At 43.8% G+C, this 18,208-nt stretch overlaps 1 protein-coding gene across 1 annotated transcript in view; it reads left to right on the top strand.

Annotated features, from left to right (window-relative positions):
- Positions 1-17,483, top strand: part of C1QL4 (complement C1q like 4) — a 62,676-nt gene extending 45,193 nt beyond the window's left edge. The window contains exon 2 of the mRNA XM_083169104.1: positions 15,980-17,483. Coding sequence (XP_083025230.1) covers positions 15,980-16,159 — 180 coding nt within the window. The 3' untranslated portion in view covers positions 16,160-17,483. The remainder of the gene's footprint in view (positions 1-15,979) is intronic.
- Positions 17,484-18,208: the final 725 nt, after the last annotated feature.

Raw genomic sequence — 18,208 nt, 5'->3', positions numbered from 1 at the left:
CTTTCCCTTCTCTGCTCTAAAGTATACATATTAAGATCTTTTAGTCTTTCCTGGTACGTTTTGTGATGTAGGCCATGCACCATTTTATACAGTCACTGTGGATAGCAATACTTTACAGCGGGATGAAATGATGGAATTGATGGTGGAGCATCGGATCCGGAATATCAGATTTGAAGAAGCAGCTGTGGGTCCGGAATGACGTACTGTAGTTGAGACTGTAGGGCCGGAACAACGGACGGAAGCTGTAGACTGTGGGTCCGGAATATCGGACTTCAGGATCGAAGGTGGAACATTGAAAAGGACCAATGTCCTGGAGCTAGGCTTGGATTGCTGGGCAGCAGATAGTGGATCATGGAGATGGAATATCCGGACTTCTCAGGAGATGGAATACCTGGAACACACTGCAGCAATGGAGAACATACACCAGCAGGTAACACTTGCATAGACAAATGACAACTGAAGCACTAGCATTGATCTGAGAGCTCCCAGCATACTTATACCCACTGAGTGGCCAGGATTGGCCGGGCAGGTATGACAGGGAGATCAGATCAAACAGGATTGGACAGGATTGACATGTGACTGGGAAAACGTGGCAGCCCCCATGTCAGGCTATGGCAGGAAAGACTGTTTGTATGCGCCATGCTCATGGCCGGGAGCAATGGCGGCGGACAGGCGGATTGCCGCGCACTGGACACTGTCTCTGCGGGTGGAAGAAGCGGTGCGCCGCGCAGCCGCAGACCCAGCAGCGCTGAGAGGACTAGAGGATGACAGCAATGATGGCGCACGGCCGCCAGGACGCCGGCTGTGATGAGATCTGTACCGCAAGCTGAGCCTGCGGAGGCACTTAAACCGGTAAGATGACCTGACGTAATACCCGGATCGTGACAGCACCCCCCCCCCCCCCCCCTTTAAGGGTGGCCCCAGCACACCTTTTCGGCTTGCGGGGAAACTTGGCGTGGAACGCCCGGATGAGTCGAGGAGCATGGACATCGATGGCATTAGTCCATGATCGTTCTTCAGGGCCGTAACCCTTCCGTATACATGTTACATCTGCCCCAACTGCAGTGCACATGGTTTTGCCCATTTTCAAAACACATTTGTACTGAGCTCAGATCTGAATAAGGCCCTAAGTGTGTGTGTGTGTGTGTGTGTGTGTGTGTGTGTGTGTGTGTGTGTTTGTGTAATGTGCAATGGGTTTTGTAAATGGTCAGAGGAAGATGTTACTACCTAGCTACATAGTGAGATTGAAACAAAGAAAAACAAAAATTATATACTTCAAAATATATACTTCAAAATGACAGCACATAGTAACAAAATAAGTGTATAATGCAAGTCAAACAGGGGTCTGTTTAGGAAGGTGAGAAATACCCGGTTGGCCTTCACACCAAAGATAGATCATTTATTCCATCCTCAGTTTATGAAAATGATTACACTGGAGTAATGAAAGATGTCTCTGCTGCCCACCTGTGAAGCACCACCACGGTCTACCAGGACAGTGGCTTAACTCTATTGAAGAAGCTACAAACACCATCCTGCAAGGGATATCTGGGGAATGGGGACCTGCAACGCCAAGTTTCATCCCTGCCTGCTGATAGTAACATGCACTGCAGGCAGCATATGTGCATTTCACTGTGACCCCTTGTGACAAAATTAGACATTTTGGTTCCCCATTGCCACCCCCCATACCCATGATAGGGACAGTGCATGAAAAAGTCAAATGTCAAAATCTAGGAGTGTGGCTTCATGGCGCTTGACACGATTTGATGCTATAACCCAATTGGACTGATTTTACAGATAAAAAACTATTTAGTAAACATAGATGTGACCAATATTAAAATAATTTATGCGCATTATAGATCATAAAAAACATATATGGAGAAAATGATTGTGAAAAAAATACTAATAAAAAGTGATATAGATATGGTAAAATATACAAGTGTATATATATATATATATATATATATATATATATATATATATATGCTAGTGCACTAGACTGATAAATAGAGTCATATATATATATATGGGACAGAAGTGCGGCACTCATAGCTCCAATTACCAATAGCGCATAGGATGCCAAGCTGCATATCAACATTTCAAATTTAATAATTTGTCACCAGGATACAGTGTTATGAGTGCCGCTCCTCTGTGCTATCTATGCAATCCTTATGCATATATACTGCCCCTTTCCTGAGCATTGCCTGTTATACTGGCATTGTACAGTGGAGGGCGTGGCCAAGTTGAGTAAAGTCAGAAAACATCAAATATAGTATACAATTATAGGATCCTTTGATTAGTGTTTTCCAAGAAAGAAGGAAGAAGATTCACAGGAAAAAGTCTGGTGTATCTTAATTAATTGGCAGAGGGCAGAAAACAGTTAAATTCATTTTTACTACTGTATTATGTTTCTGTAGAAGTGAGAAAAAGGCTGATCGATAGGTTTACTAGCCTTTTTGTGGACCTAATAAGAACCTAGTACAGATACTAAAGTGGAGAACCAAGATTCAGTCAATTACAATTACAGTAACTGCCGACCGTAATGTCTTTTTTGCACCAATTTCCAGCTATTCCCTAGAGCAGGCATTCCCAACCACCGTCCTCAAGGCACACCAACAGTGCAGGTTTTAGTGATATCCAGGCTTAAGCACAGGTGACTTAATTAGTACCTGAGTGATTCTGATTAAACCATCTGTGCTGAAGCCTGGATATCACTAAAACCTGCACTGTTGGTGTGCCTTGAAGACCGTGGTTGGGAATGCCTGCCCTAGATTGTGAACAAGAATTGTCTAAAATAAATAGAGCATTCATTATAATAAAAGTGAATCTATGAAACAGGTATTATGCCCATGAATGGAAATCTTAAATATTATTATTATTATTATTATTATTATTATTATTATTATTATTAATAATAATAATAATAATAATAATAACACAAATAATAATAATAATTTTATACTAACAATAATAAAATATAAAATAGATAAGTAAAAATTTTGGGGGAAATTTAATAGGATGAGAGATTCCGAAAGTGAGAGATTTGGTAAGAAATCTCCAGGTTTTTTTAAAGCGCCAATCATCTATACTGCAAAACTAGTTTTATTTTGAAATGTAAATGATTGCCGCTTTAAAAAAACCTGAGCCACACCAGCCTTGATCTATAGCAAAAATGATTTCTATGTAAAGATAATAGTTCTTTCATGATCTGTCATGTACCACAAGAGGGTCCGACCAGTATAATTTAGCAATAGGGAGATTGTGAAATGTACCTTTAAGCAGGAGGTATCTTCCTACTGTATCTGCTATGACCTCATCATCTGGTTAAAAACAAGTATGGTTAGCAATACAGATAACCCAGGGTGTTTCTTATATGCAAAATAAGTCTCCAGTACAAACACAATTTACTCCGATAGCAGAATAAGTGGGAGGTGGAGTGAACAGCACTTTTGAGAATTGTTTTGCATGAAAGAAATTCATTAAATGGGGACAGTATTGATAGGCAAATCCTGGTTATTAGAAAGCAACATAATCAACTAGTGTAACTCCAAGAAGAGGTTATGGTTAAAACAATTGCCATAAGATTATATAATTAAAAGTTTTATGTAAAAAATGTAAGAACGCTTAAGAAAATATATTTCTCTTTGGAGCTACTTTAATATTTGACAAGGAGACTTTTAAGTGTCAATTTTATAAGAGTAATTATTCATAAACCATGATGAAATTTTACAGAAAAGATTGAATCTCCACATCAGGCAGTGTTTTTAGGTCTCTTTTTATTACTATATAGGAAACACTGAGTAATTCCCCTTTTACACCAGAGCCGCGAACCCGGATTATTGCCGCTCCAGTCCGGGCCAGTGCTCGGTGTAAAAGGAAAAAAAAAAAAATAACCCGGGTTCTGTTACCCAGTGTCCGACCCGGCAAATGTTTAGGGTCGGACACGGGGCTTCCCCTGAGTCAGGGGCCATGTAAATGGGTAACCCGGGTCATCTGATCCAGGGACCCATTTCCTCCAATCAGGGAGCCCCAACCTCCGCACCGCAGCGCCCTGAGGTCAGTCTGGAGGTTGGGCAGGGGCTGCGTACAGCCTCCGCTGCTATCAGGTATTATGCAGACAGCAGCAGAGGTGAATGTGCGGCATCCATTCACCTCATGGACAGAGGCTGGGGGCGCACGGAGGCTGGGGGCAGCCCAGCAGCTTACCTGGGTGCTGGGCTTGCCCCCAGCGTGTCAGTCAGCGTTGCGGGGGTGACGGGTTTCCCTGCGCTTGGAGATGATGTCATCTCCGAGCGCTGGCTCAGGGCACGAATTCACTGGCGTCCCCTACCCGGCATAATGGAGGGATGCCGGTGTATAAGGGAACAACTGATGGGTCGCACCCGGGTCCAAAAACCCGGGTGCGACCCGGCAGTTTTGGTGTAAAAGTGGTGTTACAAACAGCCAGGTAACTAGTCATACAGGTAAATATGATCAACACTCTTTTCTAGTGTTAGTTTGTGGACAAGTTTGTTATTTCTCACAGAGTAGGGAGGGTGGTAAGTATACAGTTTTCCCCTTCCAGGGGCCAGGGTCCTGCCGCAGTGTCCTTCACAGCCTGTGTGTCCTTGTCTCTGCTTGGCCCTCTGTCTCCTCGTCACTGACAGCAACCTCACCAGGACCTGCCTGACAGCTTGTTGCTTCCTGCTTGCCTGAATGCTGTGTGGCTGCAACAGATAAGGGCCCAGATGCACTAAGCTTCAAAAGTGATAAAATGGAGAGTGATAAACAGCCAGCCAATCAGCTCCTAATGGCCATGTTACAGATTGGGTTTGAAAAATGTCAGGCAGGCGCTGATTGGCTGGCTGTTTATCACTCTCCATTTTATCACTTTTGATAAAAAGCTTAGTGCATCTGGCCCTAGATCTGTAAAATTGAACACTGCTGGCACTGGTAACATAGCTATTTTGACTAACTATGGCATGATCAAACGTTTCTAATATTGAGTTGAGCAATAGTAAGTATGGATTGATCCATCCATTAATTTGCAACTAGGCGACCATGATAGGAGTATGATGGTCATATTAGCCAACATCTGTGCTTGACGTAACAATGCATATGGCAATTGGATGACAGTTTCAGATGGCTATTTGGGGCAGGTGCAAGGTCAGATGCTATAGATGATGGGGCAGATATGGTGACACCATGGTGCGAAAGCGCTGCTCCCACACCACTAACTACAGACTTGGGGTTATGTCCCACTTAGAAGGGTGGATGCTGTGTGTCCTGGAAGGGTTGTTGCTCACCCCTTTTCCTGAGCCTGCACATGCCAATGGAGTAAGTGAGATAGGTTGCGATACTGTACATTATTGCACATATATCACTGTACACCTTCATGGGATAGACAAAAAGATAGTCAATTCAAATTGCTGTTACTGAGAAAAGGATAAGTGAGAGCAGAGGCAGAACTCTGGGAGGCAATGGAGTCATCTGCCGCCGGGCTCCTGCTCCCAAGGGGGCACCTCTCAGCCCCATCAACTTTGAATCAGTTAATTGAAAGCCGTTTATATTGCTAATGTGGCTGACTCCTCCTTCTAACATAATTTTTGCAAGTATCACACCCTGTATTAGATCCCATGACCTTACTGGAGACAGGAGACAGACACCTTACTGCAGTGGTTCCCAAACTGTGCGCTGCGGCTCCCTGGGGTGCCGCAGCGCTATCACAGGGGTGCCGCGGCCAAAATACCTAGCAAGGCAGCCACATGTATGCCGGGGCAGGTGGAAGTGCTTGGGTGGGCTGAGGAGGCAGCCTGCGTGTGCGGCAGGTGAGGTGCAAGCGTGGCAGCGTGTACAGTCCTGACGGCGTAACTAGTAGTGGCGGGGGGGGGGGGGAGGGAGCCACAGCAACATGGGCACAATACCTGGAGGAATGAGAATGCCGGGGGCTGCAGCCATTGCTGGTGCCAGTGGTATGCGGAGCAGGGAGTCACTCTCCCCGCTCTTGCTAAGATGAGGTGCTCGCCGCTCGCTGTCACTGTCGGGTTACCGGCTGCTGCCGCAGCCTGTGCAGAGCCGCGGTGCCTGCCAGCAACATGAAAATCTCTCTCTCCTTTCATTACCGCACTTGGTTTATACAGACTGTGGCAGACTTTACATTCAATTCAATCCTCACAGTAAAGCACATTGCAGTGAGGCTTTATATTGATTATAAAGTCTGCCACAGTCTGAGTGAGCTTAAGTGCTGGAAGAAGCTGTGCTGTATCCAGACACCTGCTCCTGGACATGGAGCATGCTTGCCACCCCCACCATTGGCATCAGGAGGACCTGGCACTCTGACTCCTATCCTGTATCAGGTCTGAAGCTACTTCAATGGGGGAACAGGCACAAGAGGGATAATTGTGATGGGGCACAGTATGGATAACTGCGATGGGAGGGACAAGAAGGACAATTGTGTCATAGGAGGGGTAATTGTGATGGGCACAAAAAGCATATGTATAAAAATATATATAATTCATTTATCGGAGGGGCCAGAATTTTTATTTTTGTCGGGAGGGGGGCCTTTCTGGTAATGTGATGCGGTATCTAGGGTTCCTGTGGCGCGGTCTTCTCCTGGGGTCCCACTCTGCGATGTTGGATTCAGCTGGCAGGTCCCTCTGCACATGCGCCAGCACCTGAGTTTCCAGAATGCTGCAGGGAGGTCAGGGGACAGAGCTTCCGCTGGTTGCTGGGCAGAGAGCAGGGAAGCACTTTGCTTGCTTGCAGTTTACTCACGGATGTTCAGATTCCGCCATCCTAAGATGGTGAATCTGAATGCCATGGAGAAGCATAAAGCAGAGCTTTCCATCCCATTGTGAATCACACTCACCATTCCAAAGAATTGTGATGTGATTAAGACACGGAACTGGGGTGCCGCTGGAGAAGTCAGGGACTATATAAAATATATATTTTTTTATTTGCAAATAAGTTAATAAGTATTTTTTAGCTGATCTAAATATGAATAGCATTATTTTGACAGAACTACTTAAAAAAAGGGACAGTTCGGTAAGTATTTTTGCTAAAGGGTGCCTTGAAGAAGTAATGGAGACCCAAAGGGTGCCTTGAACTGAAAAAGTTTGGGAACCACTGCCTTACTGATTGAACTATTTGGGGGGGGCCACCAAAACTTATCTTGCCTCCGGGCAACTTGGATGAACTTACGCCACTGAATGAGAGAGTCAGACTGTTAACAGTAATGTGGAGGTTGTGTGGAATTTATTATACATGCAAAGGACTGTGGCGGCTACCACCATGAATTAAAATAACATTGTCAAAAAGAGGCGATACCAATTTTAAAACTTTACATCTATCCAGATCACTTACCCACCTTTCTGCATTTCACACAAGAGACAAAAAAAGTATCCAGATATTTTCACATACTGTAGGCACAGTTGCTGAAGATTGGAATTGCGTGTGGATTACATGTGACTCAGAATCAGGCTCAATGATGGGAGAAGAAAGGGAAAGAGGGGTAGATTTATTAAGCTTGGTGAAGTGATAAAGGGGGGGGATGTTCTAACATCCGCACCCCAGCTCCGCCCCCTATTGCCACACATCGCATTAATAATTATCGCATATGCACTAAAATATGCGATAATTATGGCAAAGGACAGCTCTTGCGTTAAGAGTTGTCCTTTGCGGTGAGAGTCAGCGGGTCCCATGGGGACCTGGCTGCTCTCCCCTCCCTCCCTTACCCGGCGCTGCTGCTGCTGCGCCGGGCTCTCCTCCTCCCTGCACCCGGAAGAGGATCAGTGCAGGGAGGAGGAGGTCACAGGTCCGGGCAGCACACCTCTGTGCTGCCCGGACACAGGTGAGAGGGGGGGGGCGATGCGGGGGTCCGTGTGGGGCGATGCCCCCCGCCGCGGTAACCTTACAGCATCCCAAAATGTGGTAAAAACCCTGATAATGGATTTTTAGCTTAGAGAATCTCCCCCAAAGTGTCTGATTTTTATCACCGGCCAATCAGCTCCAACCTGTCATTTTTCAAACCAAGCCTGTAACTTCACATTTAGGAGCTGATTGGCCGGTGATAAAAACCAGACACTTTATCACTTCACCGAGCTTAATAAATCTGCCCCAGAGCGAGATGAGGGGAAGTAGGGGAGAAAGATGGGAAGTTAGCAAAAGACAAGGATATAAAAAATAACCTGCAAATCAGGGGTTAAAGTGAGGGGGAACGGGGTGGAACTGAGTTACACCACCTCTAATGGTAGGAGGAACTGAGTTACACCTCTACCACAGTCCTGAAAAGTAATTCCAACAGAAAAGCCTGTCCCAGCGGCTTCTTCTTCCTGTACGGTATATGTAATGTAAAGTTAAAATGAACAACTGTGGACATTATGTGTATAAGGGGCATTACTGTGTGGTTTAATACGAATCAAGGGCACTACATGCGGTGTAATGTGTATACGATTGTGCTACCATGTGTTGTAGGACCATTATACCTTTATGGGTGGTAGGGCACAAATTCCCTGGCACTGGTCTAGGCTCTGCCTAACGGGGGGGGGGTCATTGTTAGGGGAACAGAGTTCCACCACCTCTCCAGGACCACTTTAAGCCCTGGGTATAATAGTTAGCAACCTGACTCAGCTACCTTAGGTCCATGGGGCCAAGAGATGAGAGAGGCCCACCTTCCCTATAACACTTACATGTGTTATAGGGAATAACCATCATAGGTGCAGGGAGTGCAGCTGCTATGGGGCCCAGAGCTGAGAGGGGCCCACTTCCCTATCACATTTACATGTGTTATATACAAGAGAGTAGATACCATAGGTGCAGGGTGTGCAGCTGCAAAGGGGCCCAGAGCTGGGAGGGGCCCACCTTCCCTTACACAGTTACCAGCGTTATACACAAGAGAGTAGGTACCATAGGTGCAGGGAGTGCAGCTGCTATGGGGCGAAGAGCTGAGTGGGGCCCACCTTCCCTATCACAGTTATATGTGTTATACACAAGTGCATATCTGCCACAGGTGCAGAGTGTAGCTGCTATGGGACCAAGAGCTGAGAGGGGCCCACCTTCCCTGTCACACTTAAATGTGTTATACACAAGGGCATAGTCGCCATAGGTGCAGGGAGTGCAGCTGCTATGGGTCCGGGAGCTGAGAGGGACCCATCTTCATATTCCCTGTCACACTTGCATATGTTATACAAACAACATATTCCAATTTTTTTTTTTTTTTTGAGGGATTTAATCCAACTTCTAGGGATGAAAAGAAAATACATAAAAATCCTCAAAAAAATTATAATTAAGGCCTTCACAAGATGGTTAACAGGAGCATGAAAGAAAAGAAAGAAAGAGTATTCCCACACTTGAAGCATGTATAAGAATCAATTACACATTTTGTTATTATAATAAGTTATTATGCACATTAGAATAATGCTTATGACTCTAGCAAAAAATATATCTCATTACTCCGCTCCTTTGGCATCACTGGCACGGTATTCTCCTGGTTCACCTCATACCTCTCCGATCGCTCCTTCTCCGTCTCCACTCCGAGCTCCTCCTCTCCTACTACCCCGCAGCCAGTCGGTGTTCCCCAAGGGTCTGTCCTTGGCCCTCTCCTCTTCTCTCTCTACACCACCTCTCTGGGCACTCTCATCAGCTCCTATGGTTTTCATTACCACCTTTATGCTGATGATACCCTAATCTATCTCTCTTCCCCCAACCTATCCCCATCACTCCTGTCCAAGGTCTCTGAATGCCTCACAGCCATCTCAGCCTGGATGACCCAACGCTTCCTGAAGCTAAACATGGCTAAAACTGAACTTCTAATCTTCCATCCCCCGAACATCCCCTCTTCTCCCACTATCTCCATCAGTATTGGTGAAACCGAGATCACCTCCACCGACCAAACGCGCTGCCTCGGTGTCATCATTGACTCCTCCCTCTCTTTCACCCCCCACATTCGTGCTCTCTCACAGTCTTGCCGCTTTCACCTACGCAACATCTCACGCATCAGACCATTCCTCTCCACTGACGCGACCAAAATTCTCATTCACTCTCTTGTCATCTCCCGCCTTGACTACTGCAACATCCTTCTCTCCGGGCTACCTCTCACCCGCCTCGCACCTCTCCAATCCATTCTTAACGCTGCTGCTAGGCTCATCTTCCTCTCCCGCCGCTCTACCTCCGCCTCCCCCCTCTGTCTATCTCTTCACTGGCTCCCCATTCCTTTCCGAGTTCTCTTTAAACTCCTCACCACCACCTACAAAGCTCTCTCCTCCTCCACCGCTCCTTACCTCTCTTCACTGATCTCTATCCACACTCCCTCCCGTCCTCTTCGCTCCATCGCTGACCGCCGACTGACCTCTCACCTAATCACCTCCTCCCACTCCCGTGTCCAAGACTTCTCTCGCGCTGCCCCCCTGCACTGGAACAACCTCCCGCCACCCATCAGGCTTTCTGATTCCCTTACCTCCTTCAAGCGCTCCCTCAAAACCCACTTTTTTCGACTAGCCTATCCCTCCTCCTAACCTCTTTTAATCCTCTTATCCTGCCTCCGTTCCCCTCCGTTCCTACTTATCCTATTGTTTTTCGTTCGTCCACCCACCTATTTTTAGTATGTTAACTCTTATGAGTAGGGCCCTCCTTCCTCACGTACTCACCCTACCTCTTTACCTCACCTGTGCTCCTGTCCTGTTCTTCCCTTCCTCTACTTCATCTTTAGTCTCCTTGACAATTTTGACACCTACTTCTGAACTGATGCTGATTTTAGTTCTACCAGCTATACCCCCATTTATACTGTATTTTTCAACACACCCTGTACGTTACCTCGTCATTTATTTTTTGTTTGCTATGTACGGCGCTGCGGACACTTTGCGGCGCCCTATAAATAAACGTACTACTACTACTACTACTCTACTCAATTATCATTTAACACATGTATTTGTCTTCTATATAAAGTAAATATGCACGTTAATTAATTGTGGCACTGATTACGATCAGACACTCATTAGGCTACATTTGGCATACTCTAATGCACTGGTAATTAATATACTTTAAGACAGCTCTTGCTCTTGTTACATCCACTGTTATCCAAGCTTGTAATAGCTAGATAGCTTGCAATTAAGATATATGTTCTAGCACAGTGAACTTTCATTTTACATATTCCTATGCTTGCTATTATGTTTGTATTATATAATAACCTATTTTAGGGAAATTTAAAAATGTTTATGTGTTAAAATTCCCTAAATAGGTTAGTCTAATTCAAACATAACAATAGCAAGCATAGCAATATGTAAAATTAAAGTTGTGCTAGAACATATATCTTAATTGCAAGCTATTTAGATTAAATTTCAACTTCATTCTTATTCCACCTTCAATAGAACTGTCATCTTAGTAAATTTACCACTTAAAGCTTATTTTCTATATATAGACGGTCTTTTCTGTGCTTATGTGCTTGTGAACTCAGCACCTTTACATACTGATGAAACGTAACAGTCTATTCCATTGAAGCATGATGCCATAGAGGTCATTTGTGTTGCTGCCCACTGGTATTGTCCCATTCACTAGGGATTGCTATAGTCAGAGTCATATTAAGGCTCCAGGGGACATGGCGTACTTAAGACAAAGGTGGGCGGCTAAGGACTACATAAACACACACAGCATACATACAATCACGCAAACGGCATACATATACCAAATGAAATGCACACACAAACATAGCATGCATACACACAGCACACATGCAAACAGCATACATAAACAAAATGCACACACACACACACATATATAGCATACACATCATACTTAAACAAACACACAGCATACATACATACATACATACACAACACACACACGTGGCATACATACACAATATACATACATATTCCCTACATACGTTCAATACACACACTGCATACAAACACAGCATACACACATAAAAAGTAAAAACAACATATACACACACAACACACATTGCCTACATGTATACAACCAATACACTCAGCATACACACATACTATACACACACAGCATACATACATACATACATACATACATACACAAAATACACACCCACACAACATACATACATACATACATACATACAATACATACAAAGCATTCATATGATGCACATTGTCTATTCCTTGCTGCTCTGCTAGACAGAACAGCACTGACGGGGGGGGACTACCAATTGCCACCCACCACCACGGGACACTGCCAGACATGGGTAGGATGCGGGATATCCTAGAAAAATAGGATTGTGACAGTTGTGAGGTTTGGGCTTTAGGCAGCTATGTGACATTACAACACTATCTGGCAGCATGGAGGACATCCAGTATCTCAGGCAGCACAACATCCCTACCAGATGTATAGATATAGGCCTATTAATCTATGAATGAAGCAATGATATGGGAGAAGTGATAAAGTGCCTGGTACTTTATAACTGGTCAATCAGCTCCTAACTGTTCCTTTTTAAACCCAGGCTGTAACTTAACAGTTCGGAGCTGATTGACCGGTGATAAAGTACTAGGCACTTTATCACTTTTCCTCCCTTATCACTGTTTCATACATCTACCCCAGAGTCTTCCATGGAAACTTCAGATTCCAATCTGAATCCAGAGTTAGATGTACAGTATCAAACCTTTAAAAGTGAAGAAGTCAAATATATCAACCAATCAACAAGCTTCTGTCATTTTACAGTTTATGCTACATAACTGATAGCTAGAACCTGATTGTATGCTATGGTATTTTCTCAGTTTTATCTCTCTCAATGGTTTGATACCTCACCCCCTAGTCGTGTATGAACCTATTGTGGCTGACATATGCTAGCTATGATTGATAGTTCTGTGGCATGTAATGTCCTCCCTTTCCCTCAATATTTAGCTACCTCTATGTGTTTTCACAGTAACTTCATGGAAACTATTAACATATAGCAATGAGAGCCAGCTTGGTTCTTGTCACTTTAATTAACCAGCATCCAAGGCCTTCTAGTATGCATTGTCTCATGCTCAGTCACTGTAGTCCTTAGGAGGTCCATCTTACCCTCTATCAATGCTCATATACATTTCACACCTACTGACCATATGGAGTGTCCCCCTGTCAGGGACAGATTGGGTAATAAAAGTGGCCCTGGAAAAGTTTCTAGAAGTAGCCTCACGTGGGCAACATCAAATCAAATGTACAGGGAAAAAAAGGAGGAAAGGGATTGTCAGTCGCACTGGAATTGGAATTTGTAAAATAATTAATTCAAATTACCTCATAATGTATGTGAACGCCATATATCATAATAATGATGAGGTATGTTACCACTGGACACTAGAGGTTTAAAAAAATGAAAAAAGGAAGGAATGTCCGTGGGTGGTGCACAAAGTAGAGAAATAATTTTGGAATAAAATGTAACATTTAATTCATTATTTAAGAAACTGCGTAAAAAAATTAAACGCAAAACAAGTAACATATAAGGACATAAGACAGTACCATTAAAAAGGATATAGAATCCTGACGTGGAGGGATTAATATGCCTAATTCTCTTTATGATGGAGAGTATATTGTGCGCTCAGTGGGGGACAGATCTATGGGCCTTATTCAGATCTGAGTTCAGTACAAATTTGTTTGGAAAATGGGCAAAACCATGTGCACTGCAGGTGGGGCAGATGTAACATGCATAGAGAGAGTTAGATTCTGGGTGAGTTATTTTGTTTCTGTGCAGGGTAAATATTGGCTGCATTATTTTTGCACTGCAATTTAAATTTCAGTTTCAACACACACCACCCAAATTTAACTCTCTCTGCATATGTTACATCTGCCTCACCTGCAGTGCACATGGTTTTGCCAATTTTTCAAACAAATTTGTACTGAGCTGAGATCTGATTAAGGCCCTATGTGTCAATACACACCACAAAATAAGTGTAATTTTTATAATAGGTGTATTGTTACCATACTAGGTGTAAATAAAGACAACAGCGCTTAGATATTGATGTAAGGGGAACCGTGTCCCTGATTGCGCTATTGGATAAGGGAGACCAGGTGCGGATGGCAACTCAACCACTACGGTCACCCTGCTGCCGTTGTAGACCAGTGAAGAGTAGGCTTGCAATGTGCTTCACTGGGGGTAGGACAAATCCTCCATCCCCGTCCTGAGTTTAATCACAGCCACTCAAAGCACCGCTGGTCTATGCGCTGGGTGCAAGTAGGCACAACAGCGCAGCAGCATCTCTGTCTCCCTCAGCCCCAATCACATAAACGTCAGTGTCTGCCATTGTATAGTGATGCACAGCATAACCGCTTGTGACTGGTAGTCGGGTGGGCGCACCGCTAAGGCTAAGTTAAGCTAAACAGTCAATAAAAAATACAAATGCCGACATGCGTTTCGCAGTGAGTGTTTGCAAGGCCTTGCAATGCGCATCATCATTTCACGTGAGAAGGATACGGTGTGCCTCCTTTGATTAATGAAAACTGTATTTTGATTGACTGTTTAGCTTAACTTAGCCTTAGCTAAGCGCTGTTGTCTTTGTTTACACCTAGTGTGGTAACAATACACCTATTATAGGAAATACACTTATTTTGTGGTGTGTATCATAAAGAGAATCAGGCATACTAATCTCGCCGTGCCAGGATTCTATATCCTTTTTAATGGTACTGTCTTATGTCCTTATATGTTACTTGTTTCGATTTTAATATTTTTTTTGCAGTTTCTTAATTTTATTCTAAAATTATTTATCTTCTTTGTGCACCACCCATGGACATTCTTTCCTTTTCTCATTTGTTTTCAAATCAAATGTAGGCGGAGCCAACACCTCTGACCTTTAAGCTGCTGTGACGCATCAAAAAACCTCCACACTGCACATAATAACTTCACATCTCCCTACTGAGACTGATTACAGACCCCAAACCTCCATCGAACAGACAAACAACTCATTCCCATAATCCCCTAAGTATCCGAGCCCCTCCCCAGTGGAGCACAGAAACACCCCATACATTGTTACACCTCCAGATAGCACCCAATACTGTCCCATTATCAAAGATATCGCAATGGATATAGATGGGCATCTTTTCAAATCCATCTAAGATGAGGATTTGCAGTTTCACAGTTTCAGGTACGCTGTTCTGTGATTTGGTTGTTTGTGTGGGAGACGGGGGGGGGGGGGGGGACTGCTCTGGGCAGGACCATGTCTCAATAAAAAGTAATTACCAGATACTGTAGGTGGCTTCACAGGTGTGCCGGCCTGCCAGGAATCTTTCCTGTGATGTCTATTGTCAAGCCTCAATCGCCCTCATTTATACGCATGCCTCAGAAAAGCATGGAAGTTGGCTACATGCCAATAACTCTCCCATAAGTGTTGCATGTGTTTGTGGAGTGGCCACCCAGGTGACAACCAGAAATTCCTGTTTCACGTGCATGGTGGAAAGAGTGTCAGTGTTACTTTGAGGTCCAGTCTACTATCACTTAAGGACTATCCCTTTCCCCCATTTTAAGCTTTGCCGTTTCTCTCATAAAATACCACTAATTTTACTCTAATTTATGTCTTATATACTGTAAGTAATGGGAGTGATGGGACATCAGGACTTTCTCCCTTTCTTTATCATGTGCCACTTTATTGTGTTTGAATGTTTATATTATAGTAGTAAGAAGGTGCTTTGTCATGATAGTGATGAGTTCTATGGAAAAGATAAGATGACGCCTGATTCCAGAAATCTAGAGGTCACCCCAAAATGCACTTTCTTCACCTTGATAAACTCCCACAAAACGAAGTCTAATTTCTGCATACAGGTGCAATGAGCTCCCCTGATCTGTCCAACTATTTATATACCCACAAGTTAATGTTTCCTCATAGAAAAGAGTGAATTATGACAAATATGGTACATGATGCCATAGAAAGCGTTTACACTACAGACTTACCCTTTCCTAAATTATATTTAATACCTTGGTAATAAAACATACACAAGTTTATTACATTTAGCAATAATGTTAATTATTAAATGATTTGTTTAATTTGTTCTTATTTTTATTTCCTTCCAGGTTCGAGCCAGTGCCATTGCTCAGGATGCAGATCAGAACTATGACTATGCCAGTAACAGTGTAATATTGCATCTGGATGTGGGGGACGAGGTATATGTCAAGTTGGATGGAGGCAAAGTGCATGGTGGGAATACCAATAAATATAGCACCTTCTCTGGTTTCATCATCTATCCTGACTGAGGAACAAGATCAGCTAAAAACAGTTTCTTCATGACCCCTTTCTTTTGCCAGAGACTTGCAGAGCATTGCTCCAATATCCCTTAACCTGCAAGACTGACCATGTTGCACCATACAACTTTTCCTCACTGGTGACCTATAGAACATATATTAACCCCTTCTCTGCTACTGTTGGCTAGTACAGAACTGGTGACTTATTTAGCAAATGAGAGGTTAAATAAAGATTCTCCCTCCATCTAAAACAGAACGAACACAGAAGATTCCATTGTAGGAGGACAGAGGTCAGGACTCACTTGTTCTGATCTGCAGAACCTACTAATATGTGCTGGTTATCAGCCACTTCATCTTGGAGATCATGGATAACTCAATGTTCCATCATTTTGGGTGTCTTGGAAAGAGATGTGAACATAGGGGACTATACCTAGGGCAAGCACGACATTGGAGTATGGTTAAGCATCTGTGTGCATGTATGTAATTAATTGTGTTTCCCACTTTTCAATAAGGGGATCCAGAAGACATAATCTGATTGGATTTGTGTCATACGGCTAATCTACAGGCATATCATCCTTTAAATGGAGCATGTAATGCCATATGGCATTGAGAAGAACAGGATGAATCTTAGAACACGCCATTCACCGCGCATTGCTTCCAGTTGGCACTCAGCAGGTTAACGGTTCTAAGAAAGGCTCCATCTTTGCAAGTGCTGAAAGCTATTTGCACCACCGTTATTTAATGTCAAGGCTGTAGGTTTGTGTAAAGAAAATACCAACTTAATTTGCTTCAGTCCATCCATAGAGTATCAGCGCTTTCTTTCTTATACAGGTCAACCTCTTTCCTTTTGCCATGATGTATAAGCCAAAGTGAACAGCCTCTTGTGTGCCGGAACATCAATTCCAGTAGGAGAACCCAAGAACAATAAACAATAAGAGTAGCAGAGGAGCCAACTGTCCCATTGAAATTGTGTTCTTATTTCATTAATATTAAAACAGTGTAAGCGCTCTACTTTTGAGGATGTCGGGACAGTAGATTAGCAGCATCAGGCATCAGCCTTATTGTCTCAAACCCCCATGTGCTCTATAAATAATGATATCTGATGTATGTGTGTGGGTGAGTCAGTGAGTGTAAGTGTCTGACCATCACTCACTCTACTACAAGAAAGTGAGTGCAAGTGTGTATGGAGCATTGATGTAATGACTGGGCCTGATACTAGGGCTCTGTCTGTGCATGCTGCTGGGTTTACGCCTCCACCTCTCTGTCCCATGTCTCTATGTTGTGTAGCGTGACATATTGGTGTGTTTTGTACTACTACTAATAAAAACATGTGATTCCAAACCATTACAATGACTCCATGTATTTAAGCTCAATGAAAGATGGACTTTGAGGTCCAGTCTATGTATAGTTAGTATGTGTAAGGAATTATGGGATACTAAGGGTAACAATGGGAAATGTAGGAAGCTGAGATTTAATATGCAGTTTGGAAACCATCAAAACTCAGGTGCAATTTTCAGATCCGAGTCAAAGGATTAACTATCATTTCATTTGGAGGCAGAAAACTGAAGCTGTGTCATTTAATGTGTGTTGGTTTGCAATCCCTATACTGCACATGGTCCAGGCCAAATGGCATATTAAAACTGGATGGAGAACAACTGACTCTACATCAGGCTAGGGCATCATTGGGAAGTCCTAACAAGGGGCCCGAATCAGACCTGAGGGGACAAACTCAGACAAAGTGAATTCATCACTCAAGAAAGAATGTAAATCATGGGATAACTCCAGGGAGGGGTTAAAAAAACTGCCAAAACCTAAATGCCGGGTCCCCCTGCAGTGACAGGGTACTCCTGTCACTGCAGGATTTGGCAGCTAATCAAGGAGTGCCACAACAGGGGTGGTTCTCCAAGTCCCATAAGCCTGGCAACCACCGCCCAGGGATGCCGTGGACAGCCCCAGGCTTCGGCCTGGGCCGCGGATACCCTAGAGGAGCCTGGTGCTGGTTTTTGAACACAGGGAACCCCTACTTATTTTTTTTCCGGTATTAGAGAAACCAGGACTGGC

Source organism: Crinia signifera, chromosome 2 (genome assembly GCF_055691185.1).
Source record: "Crinia signifera chromosome 2, ASM5569118v1, whole genome shotgun sequence".
Taxonomy (NCBI): domain Eukaryota; kingdom Metazoa; phylum Chordata; class Amphibia; order Anura; family Myobatrachidae; genus Crinia; species Crinia signifera.
Note: the sequence above shows the minus strand (reverse complement) of the source record. Positions and strands in the feature narration are given on the sequence as shown.